Below are 16,243 nucleotides of genomic sequence, written 5' to 3' on the forward strand. Positions count from 1 at the left end.
TCTCTCTTGTTGTGGAGGCACCCTGATCTCAGCATGTCTTTCTTGTTATAGAGGCACCCTGATCTCAGCATGTCTCTCTTGTTATAGAGGCACCCTGATATCAGCATGTCTCTCTTGTTATAGAGGCACCCTGATCTCAGCATGTCTCTCTTGTTATGGAGGCACCCTGATCTCAGCATGTCTCTCTTGTTATAGAGGAACCCTGATTTCAGCATGTCTCTCTTGTTATGGAGGCACCCTGATCTCAGCATGTCTCTCTTGTTATGGAGGCACCCTGATCTCAGCATGTCTCTCTTGTTATGGAGGCACCCTGATCTCAGCATGTCTCTCTTGTTATGGAGGCACCCTGATCTCAGCATGTCTCTCTTGTTATGGAGGCACCCTGATCTCAGCATGTCTCTCTTGTTATGGAGGCACCCTGATCTCAGCATGTCTCTCTTGTTATGGAGACACCCTGATCTCAGCATGTCTCTCTTGTTATGGAGGCACCCTGATCTCAGCATTTCTCTCTTGTTATGGAGGCACCCTGATCTCAGCATGTCTCTCTTGTTATGGAGGCACCCTGATCTCAGCATGTCTTTCTTGTTATAGAGGCACCCTGATCTCAGCATGTCTCTCTTGTTATGGAGACACCCTGATCTCAGCATTTCTCTCTTGTTATGGAGGCACCCTGATCTCAGCATGTCTCTCTTGTTATGGAGGCACCCTGATCTGAGCACTAACAGCCATACCTTATCTCTACAATCTCTAGCCTGAGGTGGCCTCCATACTACTGTTTCTGCACTACCTCTCCTGTATGCTCTCATGGGGAACACCACATGACTGTAACGGTATAACCCTGGCATAAAAGGGCAGAGGCGCAGGCAGCATACAGTAAATTTACTCTCTCCCGCCCCCCAAGCATGAGTCAAAGCTCCATGGTGAGGGTCCAACAGATATCAGCAAAATGAATAGTTTATTTAAAAGCAGCACACATATTTATACACCCTGGCTTCAGGTTACAGAGGGCATTGGTTTAACAGTAAAGCAAACATATGAACAATGCATCAAACCTCTAACAATTGTCTATTCACAGGTAAAACAGATTAACATATTAAGTTAATTAACTGGGGAAAAACGTTTACTCAGATAATCTGATGTTGGGCAGTCTAGTTAACATAATCACACAGGGACACACTCAGTTTACCCAGACAGATTCCTGAGACACAATCAGATCTGAAACGTAAATAAAATACATCTTATTACAGAATATAGGAACAGTTCTTATTAGCTATAAAGTATTTTATGCCCACTTGGCTTATAGAGTCACAATTGCTCCCACAAGGTGCACTCACACCCTGTACCCATCCTTTATTTATGGATACAGGGTGACATAGACATAAGACAGTTATGATAGTACATGGGGTGTCCAGCATATAAAATTCCATATTTCCATGCAGTCTCTGGGTATCCTTAAGCCCATGTACCTCCAGCCCAAAGAATGTTCCATAACAGGCCCTCCAATGCACAGTGGCGAGATTGGTCTGGTCACAGTGACCACTTTGGATTTACCTTTTGGGACATTTGAAAAAGATGCCAGTTAGGCATCGAAACGTCATGTTTTTCCCAATATTTTAACTTTTTGTATTATTAAAAGCTGCATTTTACTTATAAATGACCAGTGAGTGCTACCTTTTTTGCATAGTATATATATATATATATATATATATATATATATATATATAAATAGTGTTTGTGTGTGAGAGAGTATGTGTGTGTGTGTATATATATATATATATATATATATATATATATATTGTGTGTATTTATATATATATATATATATATATATATATATATATATATATATATATATATATATATATATATACTGTATATATAAAATATATATATATATTCATTAAAATTATGGGGGGGAGATAAAAAACTGAAATTAAAATCCTCCATGTCTCAAAATTAAATCAATGTAAATATTTGCATAGGAAATTAGTGCATCTTGGCAAGATTCCCCGCTCGCTTTTCCCCAGAAATACGTCATATACAATGTTACCAATGCACAAGAGAATTCTGGGTAAGATATGCAAATTCTCAGTTTTTTTGCTTCAAAATACTGTTTTAGCACAGCTATCCTTTTAACAGGATTATTGCAGCAATTATTATTGCCTAGATGTGCTAATTTCCTATGCAAATATTTACATTGATATATATATATATATATATATATATATATATATATATATATATATATATATATATATATATATATATATATATATATATATATAAATTGTGTGTGTGTGTGTATATATATATACATACACACAGTTCCTTCTAAGTGAAGAAAAAAGGTATTTTAAGTATTTATATAAAAAAAAAACATTCAATTTGTTTGATATGTATATTTTATATGACACAGTGTATGACTGGGGAGGGAACAAAAGCGTATATATGTATACTTGTATGTATTTGTGCACATAGATATGTAAACATATAAACACATATATAAACAAGTAAACACATATACTTACATAAATACATATTTGTATGTATAGATAGATACATATGTTTTACATGTGTTTTGTTAACCTGTATTGTCGCCCTAACACTTTACATTAGGTAACATTTTTAGTGCTGTTATGTGTTGCTGTCAGGGTGCGCTAAAGGGATGTTGGCCACACTAAACATTCTGTGGTCATTCTTCTTTACAATGCACATGTACTACCAATTTGTGCACTAATCCTAGCATGGTTTAACGATATTGATAGGGAACCACTTCTCCAAGTAGAATAACATTGGTACAAACCCAGTTGCCATATAGTGCTCAAGATATGGGTAGACTCATGAACATACCTAAGTATGCTCTTGTGCAAAACAGCTGCAATTTAACACATTAAAGAAATTACATTTGCTAATTAATGTAAACTGGATTCTTTTTTTGTAAGTGTGCATCAGGAATCATGAAAGTTTAATTCTTATAATTCCCTTTAAGGAATCTACCCTAATACACTGTGGCTGCAATGGGTTTGTTTTGGGGTAGATGATAACAGTGATTGGATTGCATTTTTTTTTACCATACATATTGGAACATTGTATATTATAATCTCTCAGTGTTAATTCCCTTTAAGTATAATATGATTATTTATATACCATGTAATCCCCCATACAGAGAGCAGATTATAGAGTTATGCACAAGAGCAGATTATAGAGTTATGCACAAGAGCAGATTATAGAGTTATGCACAAGAGCAGATTATAGAGTTATGCACAAGAGCAGATTATACAGTTATGCACAAGAGCAGATTATTGAGTTATGCACAAGAGCAGATTTTAGAGTTAAGCACAAGAGCAGATTTTAGAGTTAAGCACAAGAGCAGATTATAGAGTTATGCATAAGAGCAGATTATAGAGTTATGCACAAGAGCAGATTATACAGTTATGCACAAGAGCAGATTATTGAGTTATGCACAAGAGCAGATTATTGAGTTATGCACAAGAGCAGATTATACAGTTATGCACAAGAGCAGATTATACAGTTATGCACAAGAGCAGATTACAGAGTTATGCACAAGAGCAGATTACAGAGTTATGCACAAGAGCAGATTACAGAGTTATGCACAAGAGCAGATTACAGAGTTATGCACAAGAGCAGATTACAGAGTTATGCACAAGAGCAGATTATACAGTTATGCACAAGAGCAGATTACAGAGTTATGCACAAGAGCAGATTATAGAGTTATGCACAAGAGCAGATTATAGAGTTATGCACAAGAGCAGATTACAGAGTTATGCACAAGAGCAGATTACAGAGTTATGCACAAGAGCAGATTATACAGTTATGCACAAGAGCAGATTATACAGTTATGCACAAGAGCAGATTATACAGTTATGCACAAGAGCAGATTTCAGAGTTATGCACAAGAGCAGATTTCAGAGTTATGCACAAGAGCAGATTACAGAGTTATGCACAAGAGCAGATTATACAGTTATGCACAAGAGCAGATTACAGAGTTATGCACAAGAGCAGATTATAGAGTTATGCACAAGAGCAGATTACAGAGTTATGCACAAGAGCAGATTATACAGTTATGCACAAGAGCAGATTATACAGTTATGCACAAGAGCAGATTATACAGTTATGCACAAGAGCAGATTATACAGTTATGCACAAGAGCAGATTATACAGTTATGCACAAGAGCAGATTATACAGTTTTGCACAAGAGCAGATTATACAGTTATGCACAAGAGCAGATTATACAGTTATGCACAAGGGCAGATTACAGAGTTATGCACAAGAGCAGATTATACAGTTATGCACAAGAGCAGATTATACAGTTATGCACAAGAGCAGATTACAGAGTTATGCACAAGAGCAGATTATACAGTTATGCACAAGAGCAGATTATACAGTTATGCACAAGAGCAGATTATACAGTTATGCACAAGAGCAGATTATAGAGTTATGCACAAGAGAAGATTTTAGAGTTAAGCACAAGAGCAGATTACAGAGTTATGCACAAGAGCAGATTACAGAGTTATGCACAAGAGCAGATTTTAGAGTTAAGCACAAGAGCAGATTACAGAGTTATGCACAAGAGCAGATTATACAGTTATGCACAAGAGCAGATTACAGAGTTATGCACAAGAGCAGATTATACAGTTATGCACAAGAGCAGATTATACAGTTATGCACAAGAGCAGATTATACAGTTATGCACAAGAGCAGATTATACAGTTATGCACAAGAGCAGATTACAGAGTTATGCACAAGAGCAGATTATACAGTTATGCACAAGAGCAGATTATACAGTTATGCACAAGAGCAGATTATAGAGTTATGCACACGAGCAGATTATACAGTTATGCACAAGAGCAGATTACAGAGTTATGGACAAGAGCAGATTACAGAGTTATGCACAAGAGCAGATTATACAGTTATGCACAAGAGCAGATTATACAGTTATGCACAAGAGCAGATTATACAGTTATGCACAAGAGCAGATTACAGAGTTATGCACAAGAGCAGATTACAGAGTTATGCACAAGAGTAGATTATACAGTTATGCACAAGAGCAGATTATACAGTTATGCACAAGAGCAGATTATACAGTTATGCACAAGAGCAGATTATACAGTTATGCACAAGAGCAGATTATACAGTTATGCACAAGAGCAGATTATACAGTTATGCACAAGAGCAGATTATACAGTTATGCACAAGAGCAGATTACAGAGTTATGCACAAGAGCAGATTACAGAGTTATGCACAAGAGCAGATTATACAGTTATGCACAAGAGCAGATTATACAGTTATGCACAAGAGCAGATTATACAGTTATGCACAAGAGCAGATTATAGAGTTATGCACAAGAGCAGATTACAGAGTTATGCACAAGAGCAGATTACAGAGTTATGCACAAGAGCAGATTATAGAGTTATGCACAAGAGCAGATTATAGAGTTATGCACAAGAGCAGATTATAGAGTTATGCACAAGAGCAGATTATAGAGTTATGCACAAGAGCAGATTATAGAGTTATGCACAAGAGCAGATTATAGAGTTAAGCACAAGAGCAGATTATTGAGTTATGCACAAGAGCAGATTATACAGTTATGCACAAGAGCAGATTATACAGTTATGCACAAGAGCAGATTACAGAGTTATGCACAAGAGCAGATTATACAGTTATGCACAAGAGCAGATTACAGAGTTATGCACAAGAGCAGATTACAGAGTTATGCACAAGAGCAGATTACAGAGTTATGCACAAGAGCAGATTACAGAGTTATGCACAAGAGCAGATTACAGAGTTATGCACGAGCAGATTACAGAGTTATGCACAAGAGCAGATTATACAGTTATGCACAAGAGCAGATTATACAGTTATGCACAAGAGCAGATTACAGAGTTATGCACAAGAGCAGATTACAGAGTTATGCACAAGAGCAGATTATACAATTATGCACAAGAGCAGATTATACAGTTATGCACAAGAGCAGATTACAGAGTTATGCACAAGAGCAGATTATTGAGTTATGCACAAGAGCAGATTATACAGTTATGCACAAGAGCAGATTATAGAGTTAAGCACAAGAGCAGATTATACAGTTATGCACAAGAGCAGATTATAGAGTTATGCACAAGAGCAGATTATACAGTAATGCACAAGAGCAGATATAGCTAGCAGCAAATAGCAGAGGGTGTGTGTGTGCGAATAACTAGATTGTGCCTCAATGAAGCCGTAAGGACACTCCAGACTCAAATGTAGAACACTAACAGCTCCCTTTAAGCCTGAGTGTATTTACTGTGTAAGCAGAACATCTTCTGAGCTATCCTGCTTTTTCCCATAATTTTTCATAATTCAGGCCGAGCATACAATTTATAAAACCTTTTTCTTCTATTATTAAATTTGCTTTGTTTTTATGTTATTCTTTGTTGAAGAGATAACTAGATAGGTAGCACGCACATGCCTGAAGTGCTCTTGATAATGTATAATGTTGCAAAAAATGCTGCCATATAGTGCTGCAGATACGTGCACTCTCCTGAGGTTACTTTCCTGTTTTTCAACAAAGGATATGAAGAGAACCATGATAATCAGATAATATAAGTATGTTCTATCTGAATCATGAAAGAAGAAATGTGGGTTTTATGTCCCATTAAATTACTACAATCACAGGAGCTTGTAATATTTGGTTTGCTATTTCTGTGGGGCGATCAGTATCTCTAGCTACAGATTCGAACCCAGGCATGACGACCAACCCAGAATGCCGCATGGAGAGGCTCTGTAAAGGATGCAGTGAAGGTGTGTAAGCATCTGATGGGATCCCCAAGCTCGTAGAAGGACAGACGCCCAGCTTCATAGTCAAGGAATATTGCAAATCTCTGACAGGAAAAGATGGGCTTTAAAGGTATTTCTACTGAATCATGTGCAGCTGAAAACCTTTTGTTATACTTAGTAGCTATACGGTAATGATACGTCTTGGGATCACACCATTGAACACACCAAGACTTGCTATTTTTGCCAATAATAGACTGTTTGCCTTTTCTTTCTATACTGGAATAGGACATCCCTATTATGCAATCTTTAGCTTCACATGTTTCTACTTCCCAGTAATGCTGTCCGGAGGCAAAGCTCCTTGTGCTTAACACTTGCCAAAACTCAAATCTCTCCGAGCTCACTGGTCGCTGGATCTCCACTATTGGGTAAGATGCAGTTTTCAAGTCAGAAGATAACTCTATATAATTTGCAGCTGTGTTAACATTGAGGAATAGGTCGGGAGCCTCCTGCAAATGAAAACCTTTCTTCACTTTTACACCAGTGACAATATCTGCTAAGCGCCTATGTAAGGTCACAGATATCAGATCCTCATCTAAGTCACCTCCAGCAGGGGCTGTTTTAATATCTGTTTGTGTGTCCTCATAGTTTTTCGTCTCAGCATCAGAAAAGTTATCATATTCCTGTTCTTGTAGGACAGTTAATGGATCAGTTACACTACAAACCTCTTCAATGTGGTTTATCTTCCTGGTCAGCTCATCCTTCTCTTTCTTCAGGTTCTGGATCAGATCAGCTATTGGGCATAAAGCTTGCTCCTTCTGCCTGGAGATCTCACTCAAAACTTGCTTCTCAAGAACTTCGAGCTGTTCCCTCATGTCCTTAAACATGGAGGTGACACGTTCTGTTATATCAGCTGATTTCTCATCCAAGGATTTTCTGTCCTTCTGTAGATTCTGGACTTTGATCTCACTTTGCTCTCTCTTCAATGTCAGTGTCTCCAAAACATTTCTCAGTTTATTTTTCTTCTTCTCAGAAGCCTCGGTAAGCATTTCCACCTGGTGCCCTCTGTGCTCCCCAGCCAGAGAGCAGGAAACGCAGATACAGGTATTATCCTCAGAGCAGTAATATTCTAGGAACTTATTGTGTACAGGACATTTCCTGTTATTAAATGAAGTTGTGGGTGCAGTTAGGACATGCTCATCGGACTTGCTGTGCACCCTCAAATGGTCATCACACAACGAAGCCTCGCACATCAGACATGATTTAGCGGCTAGCACTGGTGAGTGGATGCAGTAAGTGCAAAGAATCCCATGCTGGTCTGGTTTCAGATGTGAAGTCTGTAAATGCTTTGCAGTGCTATCTAACTGCATGTTCCTCTGCGGCACAGGTCTCTCTTTAAATTGCTGAACATGCTCCACAATGCTGTGTAGCTTCCAGTTCCTCTGTAGCCCAGGTCTCTTTTTAAATTGTTCTCTGCATTCAGGACAGGTATAAACACCAGATTGCTCCTGGGAATCCAGCACCTTAGCAATGCAGGCTCTGCAGAAGTTATGTCCGCAGCGCAGTATTACTGGAGCAGTGTAAATACTCAGGCATATAGAGCAGTTTAGCTCCTCACTGAGATCAGCAGACGCCATACTTTACAGTCAGCAGCTAGAAATGAAACTGAAACCTATTTCTGCTCAGATCAAGGCGTGGAGGTGTTTCCAGAAGGCAGAAACTCTCAAGTTAACTCTGTGCATTCCAGGTAGCTGTCTACAATATGCTAAGGCTGCATGGCAGTGCATGTGAATAGCAGCAAGTAGCCTTGCATGTATGTGTGTTTTTCATTAGTACATCACTTGCAAAATATAAATGTTATTTTAACATTCTCAAAAAAGTACATCCCAGAATACAAGAAATTCGCTTCAGATCTAAGATCCAGAGAAATGCTCCTTAATATTGTTAAATTTACAGTTAGGGTGTGGTAACAGTTACACGCAAGCGAAAAGGGATTTATTCGAATGTAGCGCTGATATTACAAGTTCAAAGTAAACGCTATCGCTTGAGCGCAATTGAAGTTAACATGCGTCGGGTTATCATAAAATGTTATAAGTGCTCAAAGGTATGAGGTCTCAGCTGTTCGACTAAAAGGCTGCAAAAGGGCTTTAACATTGAGATACATACATATATAAACATATACATGCCTAAATATGTATATGAAAATAAATAAATATGTTTATATGTGTGTACATAAGTATTTATGTATTTATATGTGTATTCATGCATTTACAGGCATATATACATATAAATAAATATGTTTATATGTGTGTACATAAGTATTTATGTATTTATATGTGTATTCATGCATTTACAGGCATATATACACATATAAATAAATATGTTTATGTTTGCACATAAGTATTTATGTAGTTATGTGTATTCATGCATTTACAGACATATATACACATATAAATAAATATGTTTATGTTTGTACATAAGTATTTATGTAGTTATATGTGTATTTATGCATTTACAGGCATATATACATATAAATAAATATGTTTATATGTGTGTACATAAGTATTTATGTAGTTATGTGTATTCATGCATTTACAGACATATATACATATAAATAAATATGTGTATATGTGTGTACATAAGTATTTATGTAGTTATGTGTATTCATGCATTTACAGACATATATACATATAAATACTATAAGTGGGAAAAACCTGTTTCCCATACACAAAATGCAATTATAACTCCCCCCCTTGGGGTGAGAACGCGTCAGATTGGCTGTGTAAATAAATATGTGTATATGTGTGTACATAAGTATTTATGTAGTTATGTGTATTCATGCATTTACAGACATATATACATATAAATACTATAAGTGGGAAAAACCTGTTTCCCATACACAAAATGCAATTATAACTCCCCCCCTTGGGGTGAGAACGTGTCAGATTGGCTGTGTATCTGTGTGGTGTTAATATTATTTATCTATAGGCTTATATCAATAAACTCTCTTTGTTTCAACCATTAACAATTCTAATTAGAAATCCATTTCTTTATCCCCCTTTTTTTAAAATGTATTTGATATATTTTTTATTTTCAGAGAGAGTGAGCCCTGGAGTGTGTGTGAATGTCTTATGTTTAAAGAGAACTTAGCTCACAGAAAGGGGCATAAATCACACAAATTAAAAACCATTGTGTGCCTGGAACAACAATTACATCAACTAATGCCACTAACTTCAGAAATATCAATCTTTGTCTATTTATAGCCTTAAATGATCTGTTACGTTAGAACATTTTATATAACTTAGGGCTAGATTTATTATAGCTGAGGCGTACAGGGGCGCGTATAGGGGCTTCATAAATCTAGCCCTATGTGTTTAACCCTTGTAAACATACACAATAGCGCTGCAGAATCTGTTGGCGCTCTACAAATAACCGATAATAATAATACATCTGCTGAGTCAATGACAAGAGACAAATGCTTGTAGTCACCAATCACCTATCTCTGAGTAGTGCACTGCAGCTCCTGAGCCTACCTAGATATGCTTTTCGAGAAAGAATACAAAGAGAACAGAGCACATTTGATAATAACAGAGAAAGTGCTCTATATAAATAATGAATGTTTCATTTTTACTTTCAAATCCCTTTAAATGTGGAAACGATCTTCTGCAGGTCCTGCCTTGTGCAGCAAATGTCTAATATTCTCTAATCGCCACCATTTGCCTGTTGTCTAGGGGTAAATGGCGACTGACTAGAGGTCTCATCTATAAGCACAGTGTGCGAGGTCATTACACTTGGCCTGGCACAGAGACATGTGCTGTACATATGATGCCCTCTTCTTGGCCCCTGCACCACTTACAGAGACATCTTACCTCCTTATTATAAAGACGTAACTGTTACTGTACTGCAGATGGTCAGCAATATAAATGGTAGTTATCTGGCAATCAGAGTCATTTCTATGTAACAGGAGTGATCTGATTTCATTAGAAGGGGGGAATCTTTTGTACATGGCCCTCTAATGCACAGGTGATCACTATGGTAATAAGTATCAATTGCAAAAAGTAGCAACAAGGCTGATGAATCATGAGGGTATAAGGAACTCATAACCTGTCATTAGTATGTTACCTACCGAAAGAATTTACTACTATGGAGCCCCTCTCCATTAAAATGAATAAACACACATACACTCATACACGTACATATACTCACATACACACGCATACATATACTCACATACACACGCATACATATACTCACATACACACGCATACATATACTCACATACACACACATACATATACTCACATGCACACGCATACATATACTCACATACACACGCATACATATACTCACATACACACACATACATATACTCACATACACACACATACATATACTCACATACACACACATACATATACTCACATACACACGCATACATATACTCACATACACACGCATACATATACTCACATACACACACATACATATACTCACATGCACACGCATACATATACTCACATACACACACATACATATACTCACATGCACACGCATACATATACTCACAAACACACGCATACATATACTCACATGCACACGCATATATACTCACATGCATATATATATATATACTCGCATGCCCACACTCATAGATATACTCACATGCACACACACATATAATCACATGCCCAGACACGCATACATATACTCACATGCACAGACACGCATACATATACTCACATGCACAGACACACATACATATACTCACATGCACAGACACACATACATATACTCACTTGCCTAGACACGCATACATATACTCACTTGCCCAGACACACATACATATACTCCCATGCACACACATACATATACTCCCATGCACACACATACATATACTCACATACACACACATACATATACTCACATACACACACATACATATACTCACATGCACACACATACATATACTCACATACACACACATACATATACTCACATACACACACATACATATACTCACATACACACACATACATATACTCCCATGCACACACATACATATACTCACATACACACACATACATATACTCACATGCATATACATATACTCCCATGCACACACATACATATACTCACATACACACACATACATATTCTCACATGCATATACATACACTCACATGCACACACACATATAATCACATGCGCACACATACTGTACATATACTCACATACACACGCATACACATACTCACATACACACGCCAGTGATGTGCAGTCACTAGAGGCAGGTGAGGCAGTGATTCACCTCTCATATGGGCAAAAATATATTTTTTTATTGGCTTTAAAAAAAAAATTGTAATTTTTTTTCCCAGCATTTTTTTTTCTCACAGCTATATGTTGTGCAATGAAGAGGCACAAGCAGGTCTGCCCACCATTACACAACATGCTGCGCCATCTACTGGATGCAAGTGGTTAAGATCATTGCATGGCCCATTAACTGCTTATTTGAGGCAGTCCTATTTGGGCTGAACCAATCCAGCGAGAGGCATTAGTAAGTGGAACATAGGGTTGGGGCTGGATGTTAAATCATATAAAACAAAACAAAAACGGAAAAAAACAACTTTCATATATTTTGTTGCTGTCCTGTGAAGCTGCCAGCTTTGCTAAAGTGAAAAAGAGAGTTCTGTTCTTCCCCTCTAAGTGCAGTGGAATGTGCCACTGTCACTTCCTGAATCCTTCCAGAGCAGGAGAGAGGCACAGAGAGCAGTGTTTAACCAACATCTTATTAAAGTAAGATTTTACTGATAGGGATTCTGTTAGTGAAAATGATAATTTAATGAATGTGGTTTAGTGTTTGTTTACTCTTTTACAGCAGGGTCGTTTTTGTATTTTGTTTACTCAAACTTTACACCCACTAATTTAGCAGCTTGCCTCTGTACTTCACACTAAATTATAGACTAATTTTCTGAACTCTATGTAGCTCTGCTGTTTTATTACTTTAAAATGCAGTGGTTCCCCCCCCCTTGTGTGTGTGTGTGGTCCCCCCCCTTGTGTGTGTGTGTGTGTGTGTGTGTCTCTCTATCTATCCATCTCTCTCCTTATGTGTTGTTCTCCCCCATGGTCTCTTTCTCTCTCTGTCTCTCTTCCTCCCCCTCTGACTCTCATCCCTTATGTAATGAAAGAATCTATAAGCATAATTTGCAGCATTAAAGTAAAAAGTATGTTTTAAACATATTTTAATGGGCATGGATTTCTAGATCTCAAAATCAGAGCAAGCATTGTGTTATCTGGCAAGAGTTTCTGTTACAATCCTTTTAGACTAAAATCAGATGTTTACTAAGTTGACCAGTTTTCCAAGACACCATTTAAAGGGACATGAAACCCATATGAAACCCATATGCAAATTTAAATAACTTTCCAATTTACATCTAATATCTAATTTTCTTCATTATTTTGATTTCCTTTGTTGAAAATCATATCTAAATATGCTCAGTAGCTGCTGATTGGTGGCTGCACATAGATACCTCATGTGATTGGCTCACCCATGTGCATTGCTATTTCTTCAACAAAGGATATCTAAAGAATGAAGGCATATCCTGCCTCACCAGCCTCTGACGTCACTGCACGTCACTGACACACGCATACATATACTCACATACACACGCATATATACTCACATGCATATACATATACTCCCATGCACACACTCATACATATACTCACATGCACACACTCATACATATACTCACATGCACACACTCATACATATACTCCCATGCACACACACATATAATCGCATGCGCACACTCATACATATACTCACATGCACAGACAGGCATACATATACTCACATGCACACACACACACACATACATATACTCACTTGCACAGACACACATACATGTACACACATACATATACACACACATACATATACTCAAATACACACACATATATATACTCATATACATATACTCACATGCGCACACTCATACATACACTCACATGCACACACACATATACTCAAATACGCACACTCATACATATACTCACATGCACACACACATATAATCACATGCACACACACATATAATCACATGCGCACACTCATACATATAATCACATGCGCACACTTATACATATACTCACATGATACAAACGCATACATATACTCACATACACACGCATATATATACTCGCATGCATATACATATACTCACATGCGCACACTCATACATATACTCACATTATTATTATTATTATTATTATCGGTTATTTGTAGAGCGCCAACAGATTCCGCAGCGCTATAAACAAAGGGGGAGTACAACAAAACAATTATAGGGTAGAGGGCCCTGCCAATAGTTGCCCTGTTGTAGTCAGCTCTTAAGAAGGTGATCTACAAACAGCTGGACTATTAGGCTTACATGCTAAGAGGGTTCAGGGGATTGCAGTGGAGGAGAGGAACTGGTATTAGGAAAGGTTAGCGTAGGTTGTATGCGTCCCTGAACAGTAGAGTCTTTAGGGAGCACTTGAAGCTTTTAAAACTAGAAGAGAGTCTTGTGGAGCGAGGCAGAGAGTTCCATAAGATGGGAGTCAGTCTGGAGAAGTCCTGTAAACGGGAGTGTGATGAGGTGACAAGAGAGGAGGAGAGTAGGAGGTCATGAGCAGAGCGAAGGGGATGGGAGGGAGAGTATCTGGAGACAAGGGGGCCTAGTTATCAAGCCGTCAACCTCAAATACGCTGCGTATTCCGCAGCGTATTTGTGGCGAGGCTGATACGCCTTAGTTATCAAAGGCTCGAGACAGGCAAAAGTAGAATTTTGTGACGTAAGCTTCGATCCGCCGGACTCAGTCCGACACAGATCGATTCTTACGTCACTCCAGATGTTCCGCACACAAGTGCGGCACATTCTCACTACTTTTGCTAGCTATCAAAAAACTAGCAGGTACGCTCGGCACTTTTACGGCCCAGCGTACCTGGTTTTCAAAGCGCCAGCCTGGAGGCGGCGGATCCCATAGGAATCAATGGGAGTCTGACCATAGCGAAAGTACAAGTTCGCTGCTGACAGACATCCCATTGATTTCTATGGGAGCTGTCTACACCTAACACCCTAACATGTACCCCGAGTCTAAACACCCCTAATCTGACCCCCCCTACACCGCCGCAACTAAATAAAGTTATTACCCCCTAAACCGCCGCTCCCGGAGCCCACCGCAAGCTACTCTATACATATTAACCCCTAAACCGCCGCTCCCGGAGCCCACCGCAACTATAATAAATGTATTAACCCCTAACCCGCCGCTCCCTGAACCCGCCGCAACCTATATTAAATGTATTAACCCCTATCCTGCCCCCCACTACGCCGCCGCCACTGTAATAAAATGATTAACCCCTAAACCTAACCCTAACCATAACGCCCCCCTAACTTAAATATTAATTAAATAAATCTAAATAAATTAACTCTTATTAACTAAATGAATCCTATTTAAAACTAAATACTTACCTTTAAAATAAACCCTGATATAGCTACAATATAAATAATAATTATATTCTAGCTATCTTAGGATTTATTTTTATTTTACAGGTACCTTTCAATTTATTTTAACCATGTACAATAACTATTAAATAGTTATTAACTATTTAATAGCTTACCTAGCTAAAATAAAGAGAAATGTACCTGTGAAATAAATCCTAACCTAAGTTACAATTACACCTAACACTACACTATACTTTAATAAATTATTCCTATTTAAAAATAAATACTTACCTGTAAAATAAACCCTAAGATAGCTACAATGTAATTAATACTTATATTATAGCTATTTTTGGATTTATATTTATTTTACAGGTAACTTTGTATTTATTTTAGCTAGTTAGAATAGTTATTAAATAGTTATTAACTATTTAATAACTACCTAGCTAAAAGAAATACAAAATTACCTGTAAAATAAATCCTAACTTAAGTTACAATTAAACCTAATACTACACTATCATTAAATTAACTAAATAAACTACCTACAAAGAACTACAATGAAATACAATTACATAAACTAACTAAAGTACAAAAAATAAAAAAAGCTAAGTTACAAAAAATAAAAAATTAAGTTACAAACATGTTAAAAATATTACAACAATTTTAAGCTACTTACACCTAATCTAAGCCCCCTAATAAAATAACAAACCCCCCCAAAATAAAAAAAATCCCTACCCTATTCTAAATTACATAAATTTCAATGCTCTTTTACCTTACCAGCCCTTAAAAGGGCCATTTGTGGGGGCATGCCCCAAAAAGTTCAGCTCTTTTGCCTGTAAAATAAAAATACAACCCCCCCCCAACATTAAAACCCACCACCCACATACCCCTAATCTAACCCAAACCCCCCTTACAAAAACCTAACACTAATCCCCTGAAGATCATCCTACCTTGAGTCGTCTTCACTCAGCCGAGCCACCGATGGAACTGAAGAG

At 37.6% G+C, this 16,243-nt stretch overlaps 1 protein-coding gene across 1 annotated transcript; it reads right to left on the reverse strand.

The window, feature by feature from the left end:
• Positions 1-921: 921 nt before the first annotated feature.
• LOC128639260 (E3 ubiquitin/ISG15 ligase TRIM25-like) lies at positions 922-8,416 on the reverse strand. The gene is made up of 2 exons (XM_053691551.1): positions 6,757-8,416; positions 922-1,551 (listed from the first exon to the last, which is right to left on the reverse strand). Exons 1-2 carry the CDS (start codon positions 8,407-8,409, stop codon positions 1,528-1,530), a joined length of 1,677 nt encoding a protein of 558 aa, XP_053547526.1. The 5' UTR covers positions 8,410-8,416; the 3' UTR covers positions 922-1,527.
• Positions 8,417-16,243: the final 7,827 nt, after the last annotated feature.

Source organism: Bombina bombina, chromosome 8 (genome assembly GCF_027579735.1).
Source record: "Bombina bombina isolate aBomBom1 chromosome 8, aBomBom1.pri, whole genome shotgun sequence".
Lineage (NCBI taxonomy): Eukaryota > Metazoa > Chordata > Amphibia > Anura > Bombinatoridae > Bombina > Bombina bombina.

Coding starts and splice junctions, on each gene's coding strand:
- LOC128639260 (XM_053691551.1), bottom strand. CDS start 8,409: ATGGCGTCTGCTGATCTCAGTGAGGAGCTAAACTGCTCTATATGCCTG. Junction 1,552..6,756: donor CTCTCCATGCGGCATTCTGG/GTTGGTCGTCAT, acceptor ATGTCCCAAAAG/GTAAATCCAAAGTGGTCACT.